This window comes from Zonotrichia leucophrys, chromosome 27 (assembly GCF_028769735.1).
Source record: "Zonotrichia leucophrys gambelii isolate GWCS_2022_RI chromosome 27, RI_Zleu_2.0, whole genome shotgun sequence".
Taxonomy (NCBI): domain Eukaryota; kingdom Metazoa; phylum Chordata; class Aves; order Passeriformes; family Passerellidae; genus Zonotrichia; species Zonotrichia leucophrys.
Window position 1 is genome coordinate 3,106,037 of NC_088196.1, and position 14,331 is coordinate 3,120,367.

General features: G+C 45.5%; 1 protein-coding gene across 8 annotated transcripts in view; it reads right to left on the reverse strand.

The window, feature by feature from the left end:
* ATP6V0A1 (ATPase H+ transporting V0 subunit a1) overlaps positions 1-14,331 on the reverse strand; it is a 31,302-nt gene that overhangs the window by 3,871 nt on the left and 13,100 nt on the right. For 2 of the 8 annotated variants that reach the window (XM_064733858.1, XM_064733855.1), the window contains exons 12-22: positions 14,184-14,323; positions 12,566-12,723; positions 11,373-11,463; positions 10,493-10,611; positions 10,009-10,225; positions 9,344-9,451; positions 8,617-8,685; positions 6,466-6,573; positions 5,867-5,884; positions 4,040-4,157; positions 2,526-2,697 (exon numbers count right to left, since the gene is read on the reverse strand). In XM_064733858.1, coding sequence (XP_064589928.1) covers positions 2,526-2,697; positions 4,040-4,157; positions 5,867-5,884; positions 6,466-6,573; positions 8,617-8,685; positions 9,344-9,451; positions 10,009-10,225; positions 10,493-10,611; positions 11,373-11,463; positions 12,566-12,723; positions 14,184-14,323 — 1,318 coding nt within the window. The remainder of the gene's footprint in view (positions 1-2,525; positions 2,698-4,039; positions 4,158-5,866; positions 5,885-6,465; positions 6,574-8,616; positions 8,686-9,343; positions 9,452-10,008; positions 10,226-10,492; positions 10,612-11,372; positions 11,464-12,565; positions 12,724-14,183; positions 14,324-14,331) is intronic. The other 6 variants (XM_064733861.1, XM_064733859.1, XM_064733862.1 and 3 more) reach the window with 4 other exon arrangements.

Genomic DNA, 14,331 nt, shown 5'->3' on the forward strand with positions numbered 1-14,331 from the left:
GCTGCAGTGCAGCCCAAATTCACACCCTGCAATCCTGGCAGCAATCCAGAGGGCTGCCTCCACCCCAGAACAGCCTGAAAAGCCCAACCTGCTCAAAGAATGCACACTGAAAAAGCACAAAATAAACCTCCCTCCTTTGGGACTGCCAGGCACAGCATGTGGAACAACCTGTGAATTCCCTGACCAGTAAAACCCATTCTCAATTCCTCCTCCTTTCCAGGAACCACCCACACCTCAAATTCCTGATAGGTGACGCTTCTCTCCCAGCCAGAAATTCCCATCTGCTCCTCCCAGGACAGCTGAATTTGACCTCCACTCTTCCTTCCTCTTCCTAAAAAGGGAGCACCTGCCATTGGAACAGCCTGTTTTCAGTTCAAGAGCACAAAGGAATGTGAACAGTGTGCTCTTTGGAACCACTGCAGGTGCCTCCCTCTGATAACCAACACCCAGCAACCTCAAAATCATTTCAGGAGATCACTTGCAGTCTGAAATAGAACCTTCAGCTTGCTTCTTGGGCTCTGAGCCTGAAGAGATTTTTCTCTCAGAGCCTGTGCATGAAAGGCTTGAAGGTTTGAAACAGATGTTTAGGGAAAACAGGACTTTGTCAAGCACTCCAGTCCAGGCACAGGCAGAGAGATCCCTGCTCTCACTGCTGCTGCCCTGGGTTTGCCTGTTTGCCATTTCACTCTCACACACAGATGGTTTTTCAAAGGTCCTTTAGGGAAATGTGAACCATTATCTCCAGCTCACACCTGTTCCAGGTGTCTGAGCCACATCAGCAGGTGCAGTTTGTGATTAACACAAGACAGGAACCTCCCCAAAAATGTGTTTTCTGCTCCATGGAGCCTGTCTAGAGCAGCTGCTCAGAGCTGTTCCCCTGCTGCTGCTTAGAAATGCCCTGGAAATCCTCTAATCCTCAGGGAATTACAGAGCAAACCCACCAGATGTGGAGTTACAGCACTGCTGCCCTCTGCTCCCCTTGGACTGCCCTCAGCAGGGTCTGGGGGGCTCCTCTGTCACTGTGACAGCAGGGACAGCAGGAGGGACCTGTGGGCAGCCAGCAAGGAGCTCTGCACTCACTGCTCTGCAGGGCTCAGGCTGCATGCCAGCAAAAACAGAGGCACCATCCAGCAGCCATTTCCAGGAGTGCCCCCCCAGCTCCCTCAGCACAAGATGGCTTCAAACCAGGGGCAGCTTGGCTCTCCTGGCTACAGAGACACAGATGGACCAGGAGCCTGCAGCCTGCACCCCCAGGAGCCAGAACACTCCATCCTGCACCCCCAGGACTCTCCATCCTGCACTCCCAGGAGCCAGAACCCTCCATCCTGCACCCCTAGATGCCAGGACTCTCCATCCTGTACCCCCAGGACCCTCCATCCTGCACCCCCAGGTGCCAGGAGCCTCTACCCTGGACCCCCAGAACCCTCTATCCTGCACCCCCAGGAGCCAGAACACTCCATCCTGCACCTCCAGGACCCTCCATCCTGCACCCCCAGGAGCCAGGACCCTCCATCCTGCCACCCCAGGACCCTCCATCCTGTACCCCCAGCCTGCACCTCACTAGCTGCCAGGCAGAGGGCAAAAGGCCCAAGCTTTCCTTCCCCATAAGCAGGGGAAAAGTGCAAAAAGGCTGATTTTCTCTCTCTCTCTTTTTTTTTTCTTTTTATTTTTAGAGGCACTTGCTTCCTTTTGCACTTACATAATTACTTTCAGAGAGTGCTCCCAAGTTTTTCTTCCCATTTAAGCAAGGCAGAGTATTTCTTGTGATGTTCAGAGACTTCCCTTTGCTCTCACAACCCCCCTGCCCCAGGAAATCAGCAGCCTGAAGCACAGAGAGGCACAGATTATCCTACATTTCAGGCTGAGAAAATCCTGCTCCCAGTAGGTCCTCTGGTCCCACCAGTGCACTGAGAGAGAATTTAAAGTGGAACAATGAGCACTCTTAAACATGGATTAGAGAAAAAACTCTTGAATATTTTCCATACTTGGGAGCAGAGTAATTCCTTCTGCTTTGCTGGCTGCATACACAGGAGCTTAATGATGGCAGGAAAGGGCCTGCAAAAGCAAATCCTAAAAGCAAGACCAGCAAAAACTTGCAGCCATCCCCAGGGGCAGAAGGCAGAGCCATTCCTGTCCAGGGCAAGGTTTTACAGCCATGAACAGGAGCATGAGGAGGAACTTGCAGTCAGTGGCTATTGCACACGAACAACAACAAACACAGGAAACAAGGGAGAGACCAAGAAATGGAACAAGAAAGTCCTGCTGAAAGCCACAAAGCACACTGCTCCAGCCAGCACAGCCTCCCTGGTCCTTGGTCCCAAAGCTTTGGGCCCTAAACTTTCATCTTTTTGTGCTTATTTCTAAGCAGAGCTATAAAACTTTAAACAACAGCTGGGAGAGGTGTTTTACTACAAACAGAACTGAAATCTCTGACCCTTTTTAAGACTTTCTGCCTTCTAGAAGATGGCATTTCTGCACAGTGTTTTGAGGAGCTCCCCAGGTTTCTGGAAGTGCCAGTAACTCACCAGTGCAGGCGCAGGGCGTGCAGGAAGGCTGAGAGCCCCTCCATGACCAGCAGAATGGCCACTGTCAGCGTGGCAAAAGCTGCAAAGATGAAGAAGAGGCCCAAGCCTCCCCCCAGGCTCCTCACACTGAGGCCAATGTGGATCACCATGGTCCAGAGCACCTCTGAGAGCTCTGCAGAGAAAGGGGAGAGGATCAGGTCAGCAGGACAGGGGGGGTTCACTGGTAAAATAAAAACTAAAGTCAAGCAAAGCCCTGCTACAGTGAGGTGGAAACTGAGGGATAAGAATTTTTACAGCCAAGTGTGTCAGGACATTGCCTCCAGCTGCCACACAGAGCAGGGCAGAGTCCTGGCTCAGCAGCTCTTTGCTTTATTCTGTGATTTTAACTCTGTTCCTCCCATTCTGAAAAAAGCTTTTCTTTTTTGGTGTGTGGAGCTCACTGCTCCTGGGTAATGCATGTTGCCACATTCCTCTTCACAGAGAAAAGCAAGGTACCATTCTTCCCAAGGATTTCTGAGATTCACATTCTCTGAACCTCAGAGAAAGGGAAAAAACAATTCTTAGCTTGCTTGCTGTGCCAAAGTAGAATGCAATATGGAGATTATTTACCCAAAGTGAGGATGTTTTGTCTCCTTGGCTTATCAGGGCCACGTGTGTATCCCCACATTTCTCTTCACAGAGAAAAACAAAGCAAAATTCTTCCCAATAATATTCTTATCTCACTTGCTGTGCCTGTGTTTGTGCCAAAGTAGAATGCAATATGGAGATTATTTACCCACAATGATGGTGTTTTGCTTCCTTGGCCTGTCAGGGCCAGGTGTGTGTGTGTGTGTCAGGACTGTCACTGACAGCCACGAGATTCTGTGCAGTGTGTGCAGAGTGAGTGCTTGGTAAATTCAGTTTAGAAATGTATATCATGTCTATAATATAGTACAATAAATGTCTATAATATAGTATATAAATGTATATAATACAGTATATAAATGTCTATAATATAGCATAATAAATGTATATAATAATAATAAAATATTAATATAATATTATCAATATTAATATAATATTAATAAATTGATAATATTAATAATACTAATAGAATAGTTAGTATAATATATTAATAATAATATATATATAATATTATATATATTATATATAATAATATATAATAATATATAATATATAATAATAATAAAATAATAAAAAAATAATAATAAAATAAAATGAAATAAAATAATAATAATAATAATAATAATAATAATAATAATAATAATAATAATAATAATAATTATTATTATTATTATTATTATTATTATTATTATTATTATTATTATTATTATTATTATTATTTAGCCTTCTGATACCCATGGAATCAGATGCACCCTTCTCTCTCCCTCACCAACATGGGAGACATATTTGATTAGAAATAAGTGCACACCCAGCAGTGTGCCAGGGGAGCCCTGGGAGGCCAGACAGACAGACAGACAGAGGCCCAGCCCAGCTCCCTGAGGGACACTCACGTGCATGGGCCAGGCTGAGGGCCCACAGGCGCAGGTAGGAGGCTGTGTTGGAGATGCAGCCCAGGCAGTACTCGATGGTGTGGATGGCCTGGTACACCACGGTGTCCCCAAAGTCAAACTGCAAAGGAACAGAGCAGAGGGGAGCTGGGAGCATGGGTGGGTGGGCACAGGGGCAGGGGGACTGCTGCTGTCACCAGGGACACTGTGTGTGACACTGCACACTGACACTGTCTTCTCCTGGTTTAGCACGCCAGGAAAACAAACAAAAAATGGATCTTGTCTTGACAGGTTTTGCAGAATGACAAATGCTGTGATGGGAAAATTGTTTTCTTATAGTCAGATATTCCAAATTCATCCATGGGCTTAGCCAGGAAAAGACTGTTCAGCAGAAGGTGGTGCTGGTGTGCACTCCCTGCAGGAGGGAGGCAGTGCCCCAAGCTGTGCTGAGGGTGCCTCTGCTACAGGAGCAACAGGAGCATTCTGCAAGACATGAACCTGCCCTTTTTCAAAGCAAAAATAATGCATGAAGCTACCCTGAAGAAGTCACATCTGTGTACCATTCACTGGCAAAGCCTCTTGGTAATTTTCTGCAATAATAAAAGAATTTACAAGGAAGTCTGCCATGTAGGGCAGTTTCTTATCCTGCAGCTTGGGAAAGCATTCCCTGCAATTTGGATTTAATCCATGCTTCAGAAACTGCTCAGATTTAAGTGAACATGATGTTTTAAATACATCCAGTGACTAATTCTCTAGGCATGCACACAAAGCTATTTATATTCTTAATTCTCCCCTAGTACATCCAAGGCAATAAATACTTCCAACAATTCAGTTAAATTAGCTGTCAAAATCCTAATCCTTTCTCCACAGAACATGAGATGTGAAGTTCTTCACTAAAAGCTGCCCCAGCCAACAGTTCCAGCTCTGGACACAGGAGGGAATGTGGGAAATGTTTAAACAATGACCTTTCAAAGCAACTGCCAGGGAGAGCAGGCACTGAGGCAGCAGTGGGAGCTCTGGCATTGCTGTGGGACAGAGCTTGTGGGCTGACACATCTCCCCAGGTTCAGGGAGACACCAGAACAGGAACCCCCTTCCCCTCTCCTTCCCCCTGTTCCACACAGGCCTGTGCACAGCAGAGCTCTGAGCAAACCACTCTCAGCACAATTTTCAGCAGCAGTGCCCTGGTTAAGCTGTTCTGATTTCATGCCATTTGTATTTTTTTTTTTTTGGTAGTAAAATTGGTTACCTGCTAGTGCTGAAACCTACACTCAATCCTGCATCAGTATTAAACTCTCAGTTTTTTAATACTTTTTACAAGTGCTTATGAATGAGCAGTTTCTCAGAATGGAGCTTCTCTTCTACACAAAGCTTCTGGCCAATTCAGTTTCTTGAACTACATGAAACTGGACTGGTTGTCCTGTATTTGCTCTCTGGGTCAACCAGCATCATCCTTAACATGGCAGATAGGCAGTGGGGAGAAATCTCTTCCAACAGTTTGCTGCAGCACAGAATTAAGAAAGCCACAACATTAAAAAGCTTCTTTGGAGGCTCAGAAGTGAAAACTTTTCAGTTTCAGACCTCCAGCTGAACAGTTCCCCAGGTAACTGGCAACAATCTGCAGACAGGGGATCAGACAGACAAGCTGTACAGATGAAGTCATTAAAAGTCTGTGGATGTATGTGTATGAATTAAAAACGGCCTGTAACATGAAAACAGCAAGATCTTTTGGAAAACAAGATGCTGTGACATAACAAGTTCCATTCAGCACGTTTTACACCCATGGGAAATGGCCCAGGTACACATGAAGGCAAAGCTGCTGTGCTCTTACCACCTCGTCCTCTGTAGGCTTGAAAACACAAATTTACATTTAGTGCAGTGTTTTGATCACATGAATCATGAACACATTCAGCAATTCCCTCCTAGGCAGGCCACAGAAAGCAGTGATACATCCCATGCACTGCAGAGGCAGGATCTGCTGCAGTCCTTCAGAGGCATCAGAAACATCAGATAAAACCCAACTACCTGAGATCCACTGGTTTTCTCCTCTCCCAGAGGAAAGGGAAGAAATTAATGTTACCCCCAGCAGTCAAAATGAATATATGAACAAAATTTCAGTGCTGCAGAAGTACAGCCCCTGAATTTCAACACATTTTCCACTGGCATGGGAGAGGCAGATGTGGCAGCAGGGAGTGCTGTGCACCCCTGAGATGGTGACACTTTGGGGACAAACAAAGCCACATCTCCCAGGATATACAAATTATGCTGCTTTTTCTCTGGAATCACCAAGAGACAGTGAGTGAGAAAACTGCTAGAACACACTTCACTGGGAATGCTGCTGTTTAAACAGCATGGAAACAATAAATCCATCCCAGTGAGCTCATCCTGCTGCCTGCAGTGCCCTGAGAGCGAGGATGCTCAGGTGCTTACCTCTTCCCCCTCCTCAGAATGGGTAGATAACTGGTCATGTTGAATGATCTCAGCATCCTCCTCTGTTGGGCCATTGCCCACCCGGATCCCACCAAAGTTGTGCGTGCCCTGACACATGCAGAAAAGAAAGAGCAAAGTGTTGTTTGGGTTTTAGTGCAAAAGTGCAGGTTTCTCATGATTCCATGTGTAGCAGCAGCTCACAGAGGAAAAAAAAAATTAAATATTAAATATAAAATATTAAGGCCCAGATTAAGGCAGGTACAATTCTATTTCCCAGCTTGGATGGGAAAGGTGCTGATTCCTGCTGGGGCTGGGGAAAAATAATAAAAAAAAAAAAAGTCTGTCTGAGTGAATCCTTGGTACATTTCTACAGTGTAACTGCAACCATGAGGACAATAAAGGCACAGCTCTCAGAGGACATCTGCCAGCCCCACACCCTGCCCAGCATGGACACAGCACTGCTGGGTGCTGGAGCAGGTCATGGAGCTGAACACAAACACACACACATTTACTCCCACCAGCCTCAGGCACACCAACACTGCATGGAAAACCACATCTTCCCTCTATGCTATGCAAGCAGGGCCTTTCAGAGACATTTGTTCTGACATTCAGCATCTGACCCTCAGCTGCACCTCCAAAGGGGAAAGAACAACACACAGACTGAGCTGAAATGCTGAAATTGGGAGCAGATCTCACCTGACCCCTGAGTCTGACCCCAAGAAAGGCAAACCACAACACCACAGATAGAAATAAACCCTGTGGCCAGCTTCAGCACTCTCTTGGGTCACCTGTGACACAGGACTGACCTGACTTGCCACATCTGGACTGCAGAAGTCCAAGGATGCCCATGCAGATGAAAGAGGCTGAACAGCTTCTCTGAGTTCTTCTACCTCCTTTGTCCTTAGAAGCCTGCTTTTATTTTAGGCTGAATTATAAATATGCTCAAAATGCCAGATATGAATTAGAGACTTTGCCAGGTTTCTAAGAACAAATTAGGTAGGCGTTTATGCTCTGAAAACAGAAATAAAATATCAACAACTAAGACAATGCCTTTATTAGGATTTTCAGTATCTCTGAAACACCACAAGTCACTGGTGACTGCTGTCAATATTCTGTTTATGTATTTCTAGCCTGTGTGAACTTGCACTTGAGCAGCCTTTCCCTTGCACTTGACTCATATCCATTCCCTGTAACCCAGCCAACCTAAACACAGCTCCAACAGCTCCAATTGTTTACTTGATCCTTCTAAGCACCCTTCACACAAGGCCTCCCCTCACAGCTTCCTGATGGAGATGCATTTCATATGCTGGATGGATCCTGCACAAAAGATCCATTTTCATTTCTGACATTTCTGTGAGGAGACCACAATGTCATGAGAGAAGCAGCTGACATGTCCCTCCCAGCACCCCTGGCACCTGGAGAGCATGATGTGCTTCACACAATCAGTGAGATTCACACCTCCTAGGCAGCCAGGCAGATTCAGAACTAAAAGGCAGCTGAAATAGGGGAAAGAACTAAAAGGTAGCTGAAATAGGGGAAAGGACTAAGTTCTGGGGCTGCCACAATCCTCAGCAGAAAGCTTTGGCAGCAAAGAGCCATCTGTAAACTTAGAAACATGTAAGTCAAAACAACTGCCAACAAGAAGCTTGTTTGTACACAACTATTTATAATAATTTCAGGTCAAAGTGTGTACAGGACAGATGTGTCACAAATCCAATGATTACTGACATGGAGTTGCTGGAGGCCATCACATCACTGTGTGTTTGGGAACACGTAATGCAAACAGAAATGCTGCACTGAGAAGAAGCCTAATCTGTCTTAAAGAAATAGACAAGCAGAAGAAAAAAAGGGGAAGAAAATTTAACATGGGGGGATGTGGTAGCAGGAAATCCTGTGCTGCTCTGCAGCTTGGATTCAGCAGCACTCCTGCAAGGAAGCGTCTCTGTGCACGCACAACTACCATCCTCCAGCCTGGGTGTTCATCCAGAATGTATCAATTTGGCTAAACTTTGCTCTTTCCAAGAGAAAGTGTTTTTCCACCCTAAAGGTGCACTTGCCATTCCCTTATGAAATTCAGATACATTCCATGCTCCTTTGATAAGAACCAGACACAAAGCCAACTCCCATCAGGCGAGGTTGAAGTGCACTCACTGTTGCAGCCGCTGCTGCCTCGAGCGCCTGCGCGTTCGTGCTGCCCTGGGCCTCCTCGGGCTGCCCTTCCTGGGGGAGGATGGATGCAAGAAAAGACAGGGGAGGAGGAAGAAAACAAAAAGAGAAAGGGAAACGAATGGAGGGGACATGGGAGGATGAAAGGTGGTCAGAGAAGGGAGAGGGAGTGTCTGTAACTGAGCTGATCTTTGGCGCGCTGCACATTCTCTGCAGCGCCACGCTCCTGCATCTCACACACAGCTGGAAACAGCTGGAAACCTACAGAGCACCCCAGCACACAGCCTCTCACATCTCTAAAGCTCTTTTAGTTGTTTTTTTTTAACCATCCAAGCTGCTTTAACAAAGGTAGCTGAGAAATCTGCCAGCCAATTCCATCTCTGTTTCCCACTGCCAGCCACAGAAGTGCATCCAGCAGCCAGTGAGGCTGTTCCTAAACCAGCTACCAAAGCCCAAGCCAGAGACACTGTTCTGATCATTACCAACAAAAGGGGTTTTTAAAAGCAGGTTTGATGCTGGATCCAGATCTGGGAAGCAGGCAGGCAACACTCTGTCTCTGTAACACCCACCTGCTGGTATGCCCAGGAATATGCAAAAACACTTTACAGGTTTCAATGCAGTGTGAACCCATGAATCCAAGCTCAGGATGGAGAACACAGCTTTTCAACCATAAACAGTGTTCATAGGTAAAATATAAAAGGGAATCACCCACCAAGTGTTTTCTCCTTAGGTACTGCTGGCGAAGGACCAGGGGTTTGGCCACCAGCATCCAGGGCACACACAGCAAGGCCACCACCACGAGGAAGCACTGCAGCCCTTTCTGCAAAAAAACACAAATCTCAGGTGATTCAGCTCAAACACACACAGAACCCAGCAAGAATGGCTGAATTCCCAGCATGTGGATGCTCCTCCGCCTCCCTCTCTTCTGGGAACAGCAATCAACTACTTAATGTCTGCAGCTGCCACCTCTGAGCACAGTGTTTAATGCTGAGACTGGGTTAGAATGGGGAAAAATCTGAAAGATCCTGCAGAAAATGAGAATTTGGCAGATGTCTGATACTGCTGAGAGGAAATAGAGTTGGTGCCTCAGCTAGGCTGAGAGGAATCACACTGCAGACATGGGACAATATTCCTAATTGCTTTCCACAATTAATCAGGATCCAAGTGTTCTGAAGCCACAGTTTATGGTCAGATAAATAAAACTTCCTGGTATAGGGATTATTCCTTCCTTCTACAACATTACATTGTGTCAGCCTTCAGAAATGCTCTGTCACAGTGGAAAGATGTTTCATGCTTGATTTCACAATTATGACAAGGTCAATGAAACACTCCAGTATCACAAAGCATCTCTGATTCTGTCCTAGCAAGAGCACTCACCTGCCCACTGTAAAGCATCTTATTACTGGTGTCCTCATAGGAGAACAGAAACATGTTGATAAAGTGTATTAAGAGGCTGGGTGCTTCCTTGGAGGTGTGAGCATCATAGGCTGTCCACTTGTAAAAGATGAGAATAACAAGGTATCCAAAGAGGGATGACATGAAAATCATTTCAGGGATAAATCCAAGGTATATGTTCAGTGGCTTCTTAAAATAGCTACAGGGAAGGAAAAAAAAAAGAAAGTTGATATTAGATTTGGTTAGAATTAGGACAAAACTCTTTTAATAAAAGTGTAAAGAGAGTGGAGGGGCTCAGCAGCTCAACAACAGCTGGGCCTGGAGCACAGGAACTGCCTGACAGGCACAATTCCACACAACCAGAGACAATGCACTGCACCTTCCATCAGGAGGTATCCCAAACCACACAACACCCAAAGCCATTCCCTTGCCCCCACCATGAGAAAACCATGAGCAAAGCACTTACATGTGGTTGAGGAGACTCAATGCCACACCAAAGAGCATCTGGAAAATGCCAAGAATCACAGACATCTTCATCTTGAAGGAATTGAGGAAAGCCAGCTTATTGCTGGCAATATTCCAGATCTGTGGAAAACAACACCTAGTCAGATACCAGGGGAAGGAAAACAGGAGGAGGAAAATACTCCCTTTTAAGCTAAACATTATGAACCAGTCAGGAAGTGTGAGGCTGAAAAAACCAGGTTTTTAAAGATGTGTTTGTCCTATTTTGGGGAAATGAGCAGACAAGCTTTCAGCTGGGAACAGCCTGACTGTAACTGAGCCCACCACTGAGCAGGAATCCAACCTGTTTTCATGGTACCTCAAAGGTGCAGGAGAAAAGAAGCTGTATCCTTAACAGAGAGAATGTGATTATCCATTTAAAGGAACAATTACACACAGCTCTGTTTTCCTGCACTTTGTGGAACCCACACAAGGTTTGGCATATATTACAAGCAGAGTTAAGAGCAGAGGTGTTGATGCAGGCAGGTACAAAGTGACAGAATTACTGGGAAATGTAAATTTCCAATGACTGAAAAAAGGGATTAACAACTTTCCCCAAGGTAAGAAAGTAACTTCAGAAAGTGATTTTCAAGGCTAATCAGATTTCATTAAAGCACTGCAGGTTAGAAAGGGTGAGAAAGCAGCCTTTAATGGACCTCAGAACAAGGGTCTCTACCCCAAATTTGGCATCTCAGTAGCAATTCTATTGTTCAGGAGCATGGACTTGCTAAGGGAATGGTTGGGCTGGAAGATCTTTCACAGAACAATGAACACAGGTACTTTTCTTTCTGCTGACACAGAGGATTTTGCCCAAAAGCCTGCAGAGGAAGGATATGAGCTCTTACTGGGTCAATGCCAAAGGGGTAGGGCCCACCAAACACCCCTGGGATGGCAGGATCCAGCTGCAGCAGGGGGGTGGTCTCCAGCAAAGCATCCCTGTTTGGGAACAAGATTATAAAACATTAACAACAGCAATGCCACCCTCCTTCTGTAAAAACAACACTCTTCCCTTGTGAGAGCAAGGAATGGCTTAAATTGAGAGAATTTCAAGGTTGTAGAACCTGGATGGTGCTAGAGATTTTTCCAAAGGAATAAAAACCTGTTTCTTGATTTTTTACTCTGTCACAAGGAAGACAGGTGCAGGGGACAGGAATCTTGAAATGTCTGTAGGGAAATAGATGAGAAACTGCATCTTTGTAAGTTTTCTGGGAAAAAAAAAGCCATTTTGAATCTTGGCATATTTACATCCCTCTTCCAAATCTACCTGAGACAGAAGACAGAAAGTTTTGCTTTCCTGAACTGGAAGGACAATGGGGAAGGACAAGTCACCTGCTTCTCACTGTGTGTCCCAGATTGCAAGGCAAGATGTATTATTCTATTTGCCATCTGTATTGGCAGTTGTCACCTGTTCATTGGGCAGTTTTCCCTATCTCTTTCACACCCAATCCTCTCTCATGGAGAGGACATTGCTGATAACAGCTATTGAATGTCCCTGCATGGCTGATAAGAACTACAGCATCCCATTGGGAGATGTGAGCCCAGAGGGAGGAGCCAAGCATTCCTACCTGGATATAATCTGGAGATTCTGGAACACCAGCACAGCTTCTGCACTGGATTTCCCAGAGAAACAGAAGCTGCTTCTTCCCTTGCATCTTCAGAGGAAGACTCTGCACCTTTCTCCAGGATCCTGCTCCAGCAGAGCCACCCCTGACACTGCAGGAGGGCTGAGCCACAATTCCAATGGCACTGCTGCCAACAGCCTGACCCACAGGGTGTCAGGTTGGGTTCTGACTCTGTCAGTGTTGTTTTGTATTACTGCATCGTTTATTTTATCCTTTTATTTTCTTCCCTAATAAAGAACTGTTATTTCCTGCTCCCATATTTTTTGCCTGAGAGTCCCTTAATTAAAAATTTATAGCAATTCAGAGGGAGGAGGTTCACATTCTACATTTCAGGGGAGGCTCCTGCCTTCCTTAGCAGACATCTCTCTTTCCAAACCAAGACAATGTATCTACAAAGTTACAAAGGGTTTACTCACGACCAGTTGGCTTTATTGAACATGGGCCTGACGCTCCAGGAGGAACCAAACATGTTGAGGGATTTGGAGAAGCAGTCATTGTAGATGAGGCCTGTGTAGGTGGAGAACAGCCCCATCAGCAGGATGATGTACCGACCACTGAACACCATGTTGAACATCTGGTGTAAAAACACAAAAAGGAACAAGAAGTCCATGAGAACAGGGAATGCTGGAAACCTGGATGCTGAGAATTTTAAATTTTCTGTGCTAAGTCCATGAGAACAGGGAATTTTAGAACCCTGGATGCTGAGAATTTAAAATTTCCTGTGCTGAAAGGCACAGACCCACAAGAGAACACTGCATTTGACCTGAGGCTTTGGAGAAGGCTTCCAAAATTCATTTATAGCATTGGGATTATGGTGTGGAGTTGGTTAGAAGTGTATAGTACCACAGGGTGGAAAACTTAAGAGTTTGGGGTTTTAGAATATTGTAATAAATATGAAGCAAGACGGAGGTTTTAGGGAGGAGGCAGGCTGTTCCTCTTTACCTTCTTCTTCCTTCCTCTCCATGGGTTTGGGTGGTATTTTGTAATTGGACAGAAAAGTCCACACTGCAGACTTTGAGTGATCAGTTATTGGGTTAAAAGGGAAAATAATCTAGGTGTCATTTCTTAATTGGCTAGTTTAGTCTTAAAAGGCCTTGTAACAAGAGATAGTTGGCCATTTTGTGCCCTGCTAATGAAGAGCTGCAGAACTCACTGCTGTGGGACTGGTAAGAAACTGATAAGAACTGATAGCACTGATAAGACACAATAAACACCCAAGTCTGAACATGAACTATTGTCTCAAGTGCCTTCAATCCCAACTCCAAAAGAGGTAGAAAAAAACAAGCAGAAAACCAACAAGTGAAGGTCACTCCTAAAGCCAAAGCAGGGAAATCAGTCTGTTGTGGGACAAACATTGCCCACGTGAACCAAGAGCCCAAAATCTCTGTTTCCCCTTGGCAGGGATTAAGGGTGCAAGAGGGAGCAGAGCAGCACAGATAATGAGGATAAAGGGGCAGCATGGACCTCCACAGGGGACCCAAAGCAGCTGGAGAGGACAAACTGCACTGCACAGCCTGATGCAACTCCCAGCTGGCAGCATGAGCTTGGAACCAGGAGCACAGACCTTGCCAGTCTCCTCCAGCCCTGCCAGTGTATCTTAACTCTGGTTCAGCTCCTTCAGCCCTGAGCCAGCAAAACCAACCTTGAGCAGCAAATAGGAAAAGTACCAGGGATGGGATATAAACTACAGGAACTGGGAGTTTTGCAGTGGCTAAAGCCCACGATGATCCAGCTAAATTTGAGGTGATTTGTTTATGCCAACTTACCTACTACACTTAATTTCCTTCAGACAACTGAAGTGAATAATTTCTTATAAATATACAAAAGGAAAAATCAAGGGAACTTAATACTTTTATGAAATTACACTACTCAGTGTGTGTGTGTGCTCTTCAGGCTTCCCAGCCTGTCCATGTGCTTCAAAAATTCCAGAGGAGGAGTAATGGGCATTGTCAGCTCAAGGGGAAAAGGATGGGAGTAAACCAAGCTGCAGCTCTTTGTTTGAAATGCAGAGCTCAGCACCATCTGCCACTTTACCTCATTGTCACTCTTCTGGGACAGAATCCTGCTCTCCCTCACCACCATCCAGACTGCAATCAGAGTCATCAGGATTCCATGGCCAAAATCCCCAAACATCACAGCAAACAGGAATGGGAAGGTGATGATGGTATAGGGTGCTGTAAGG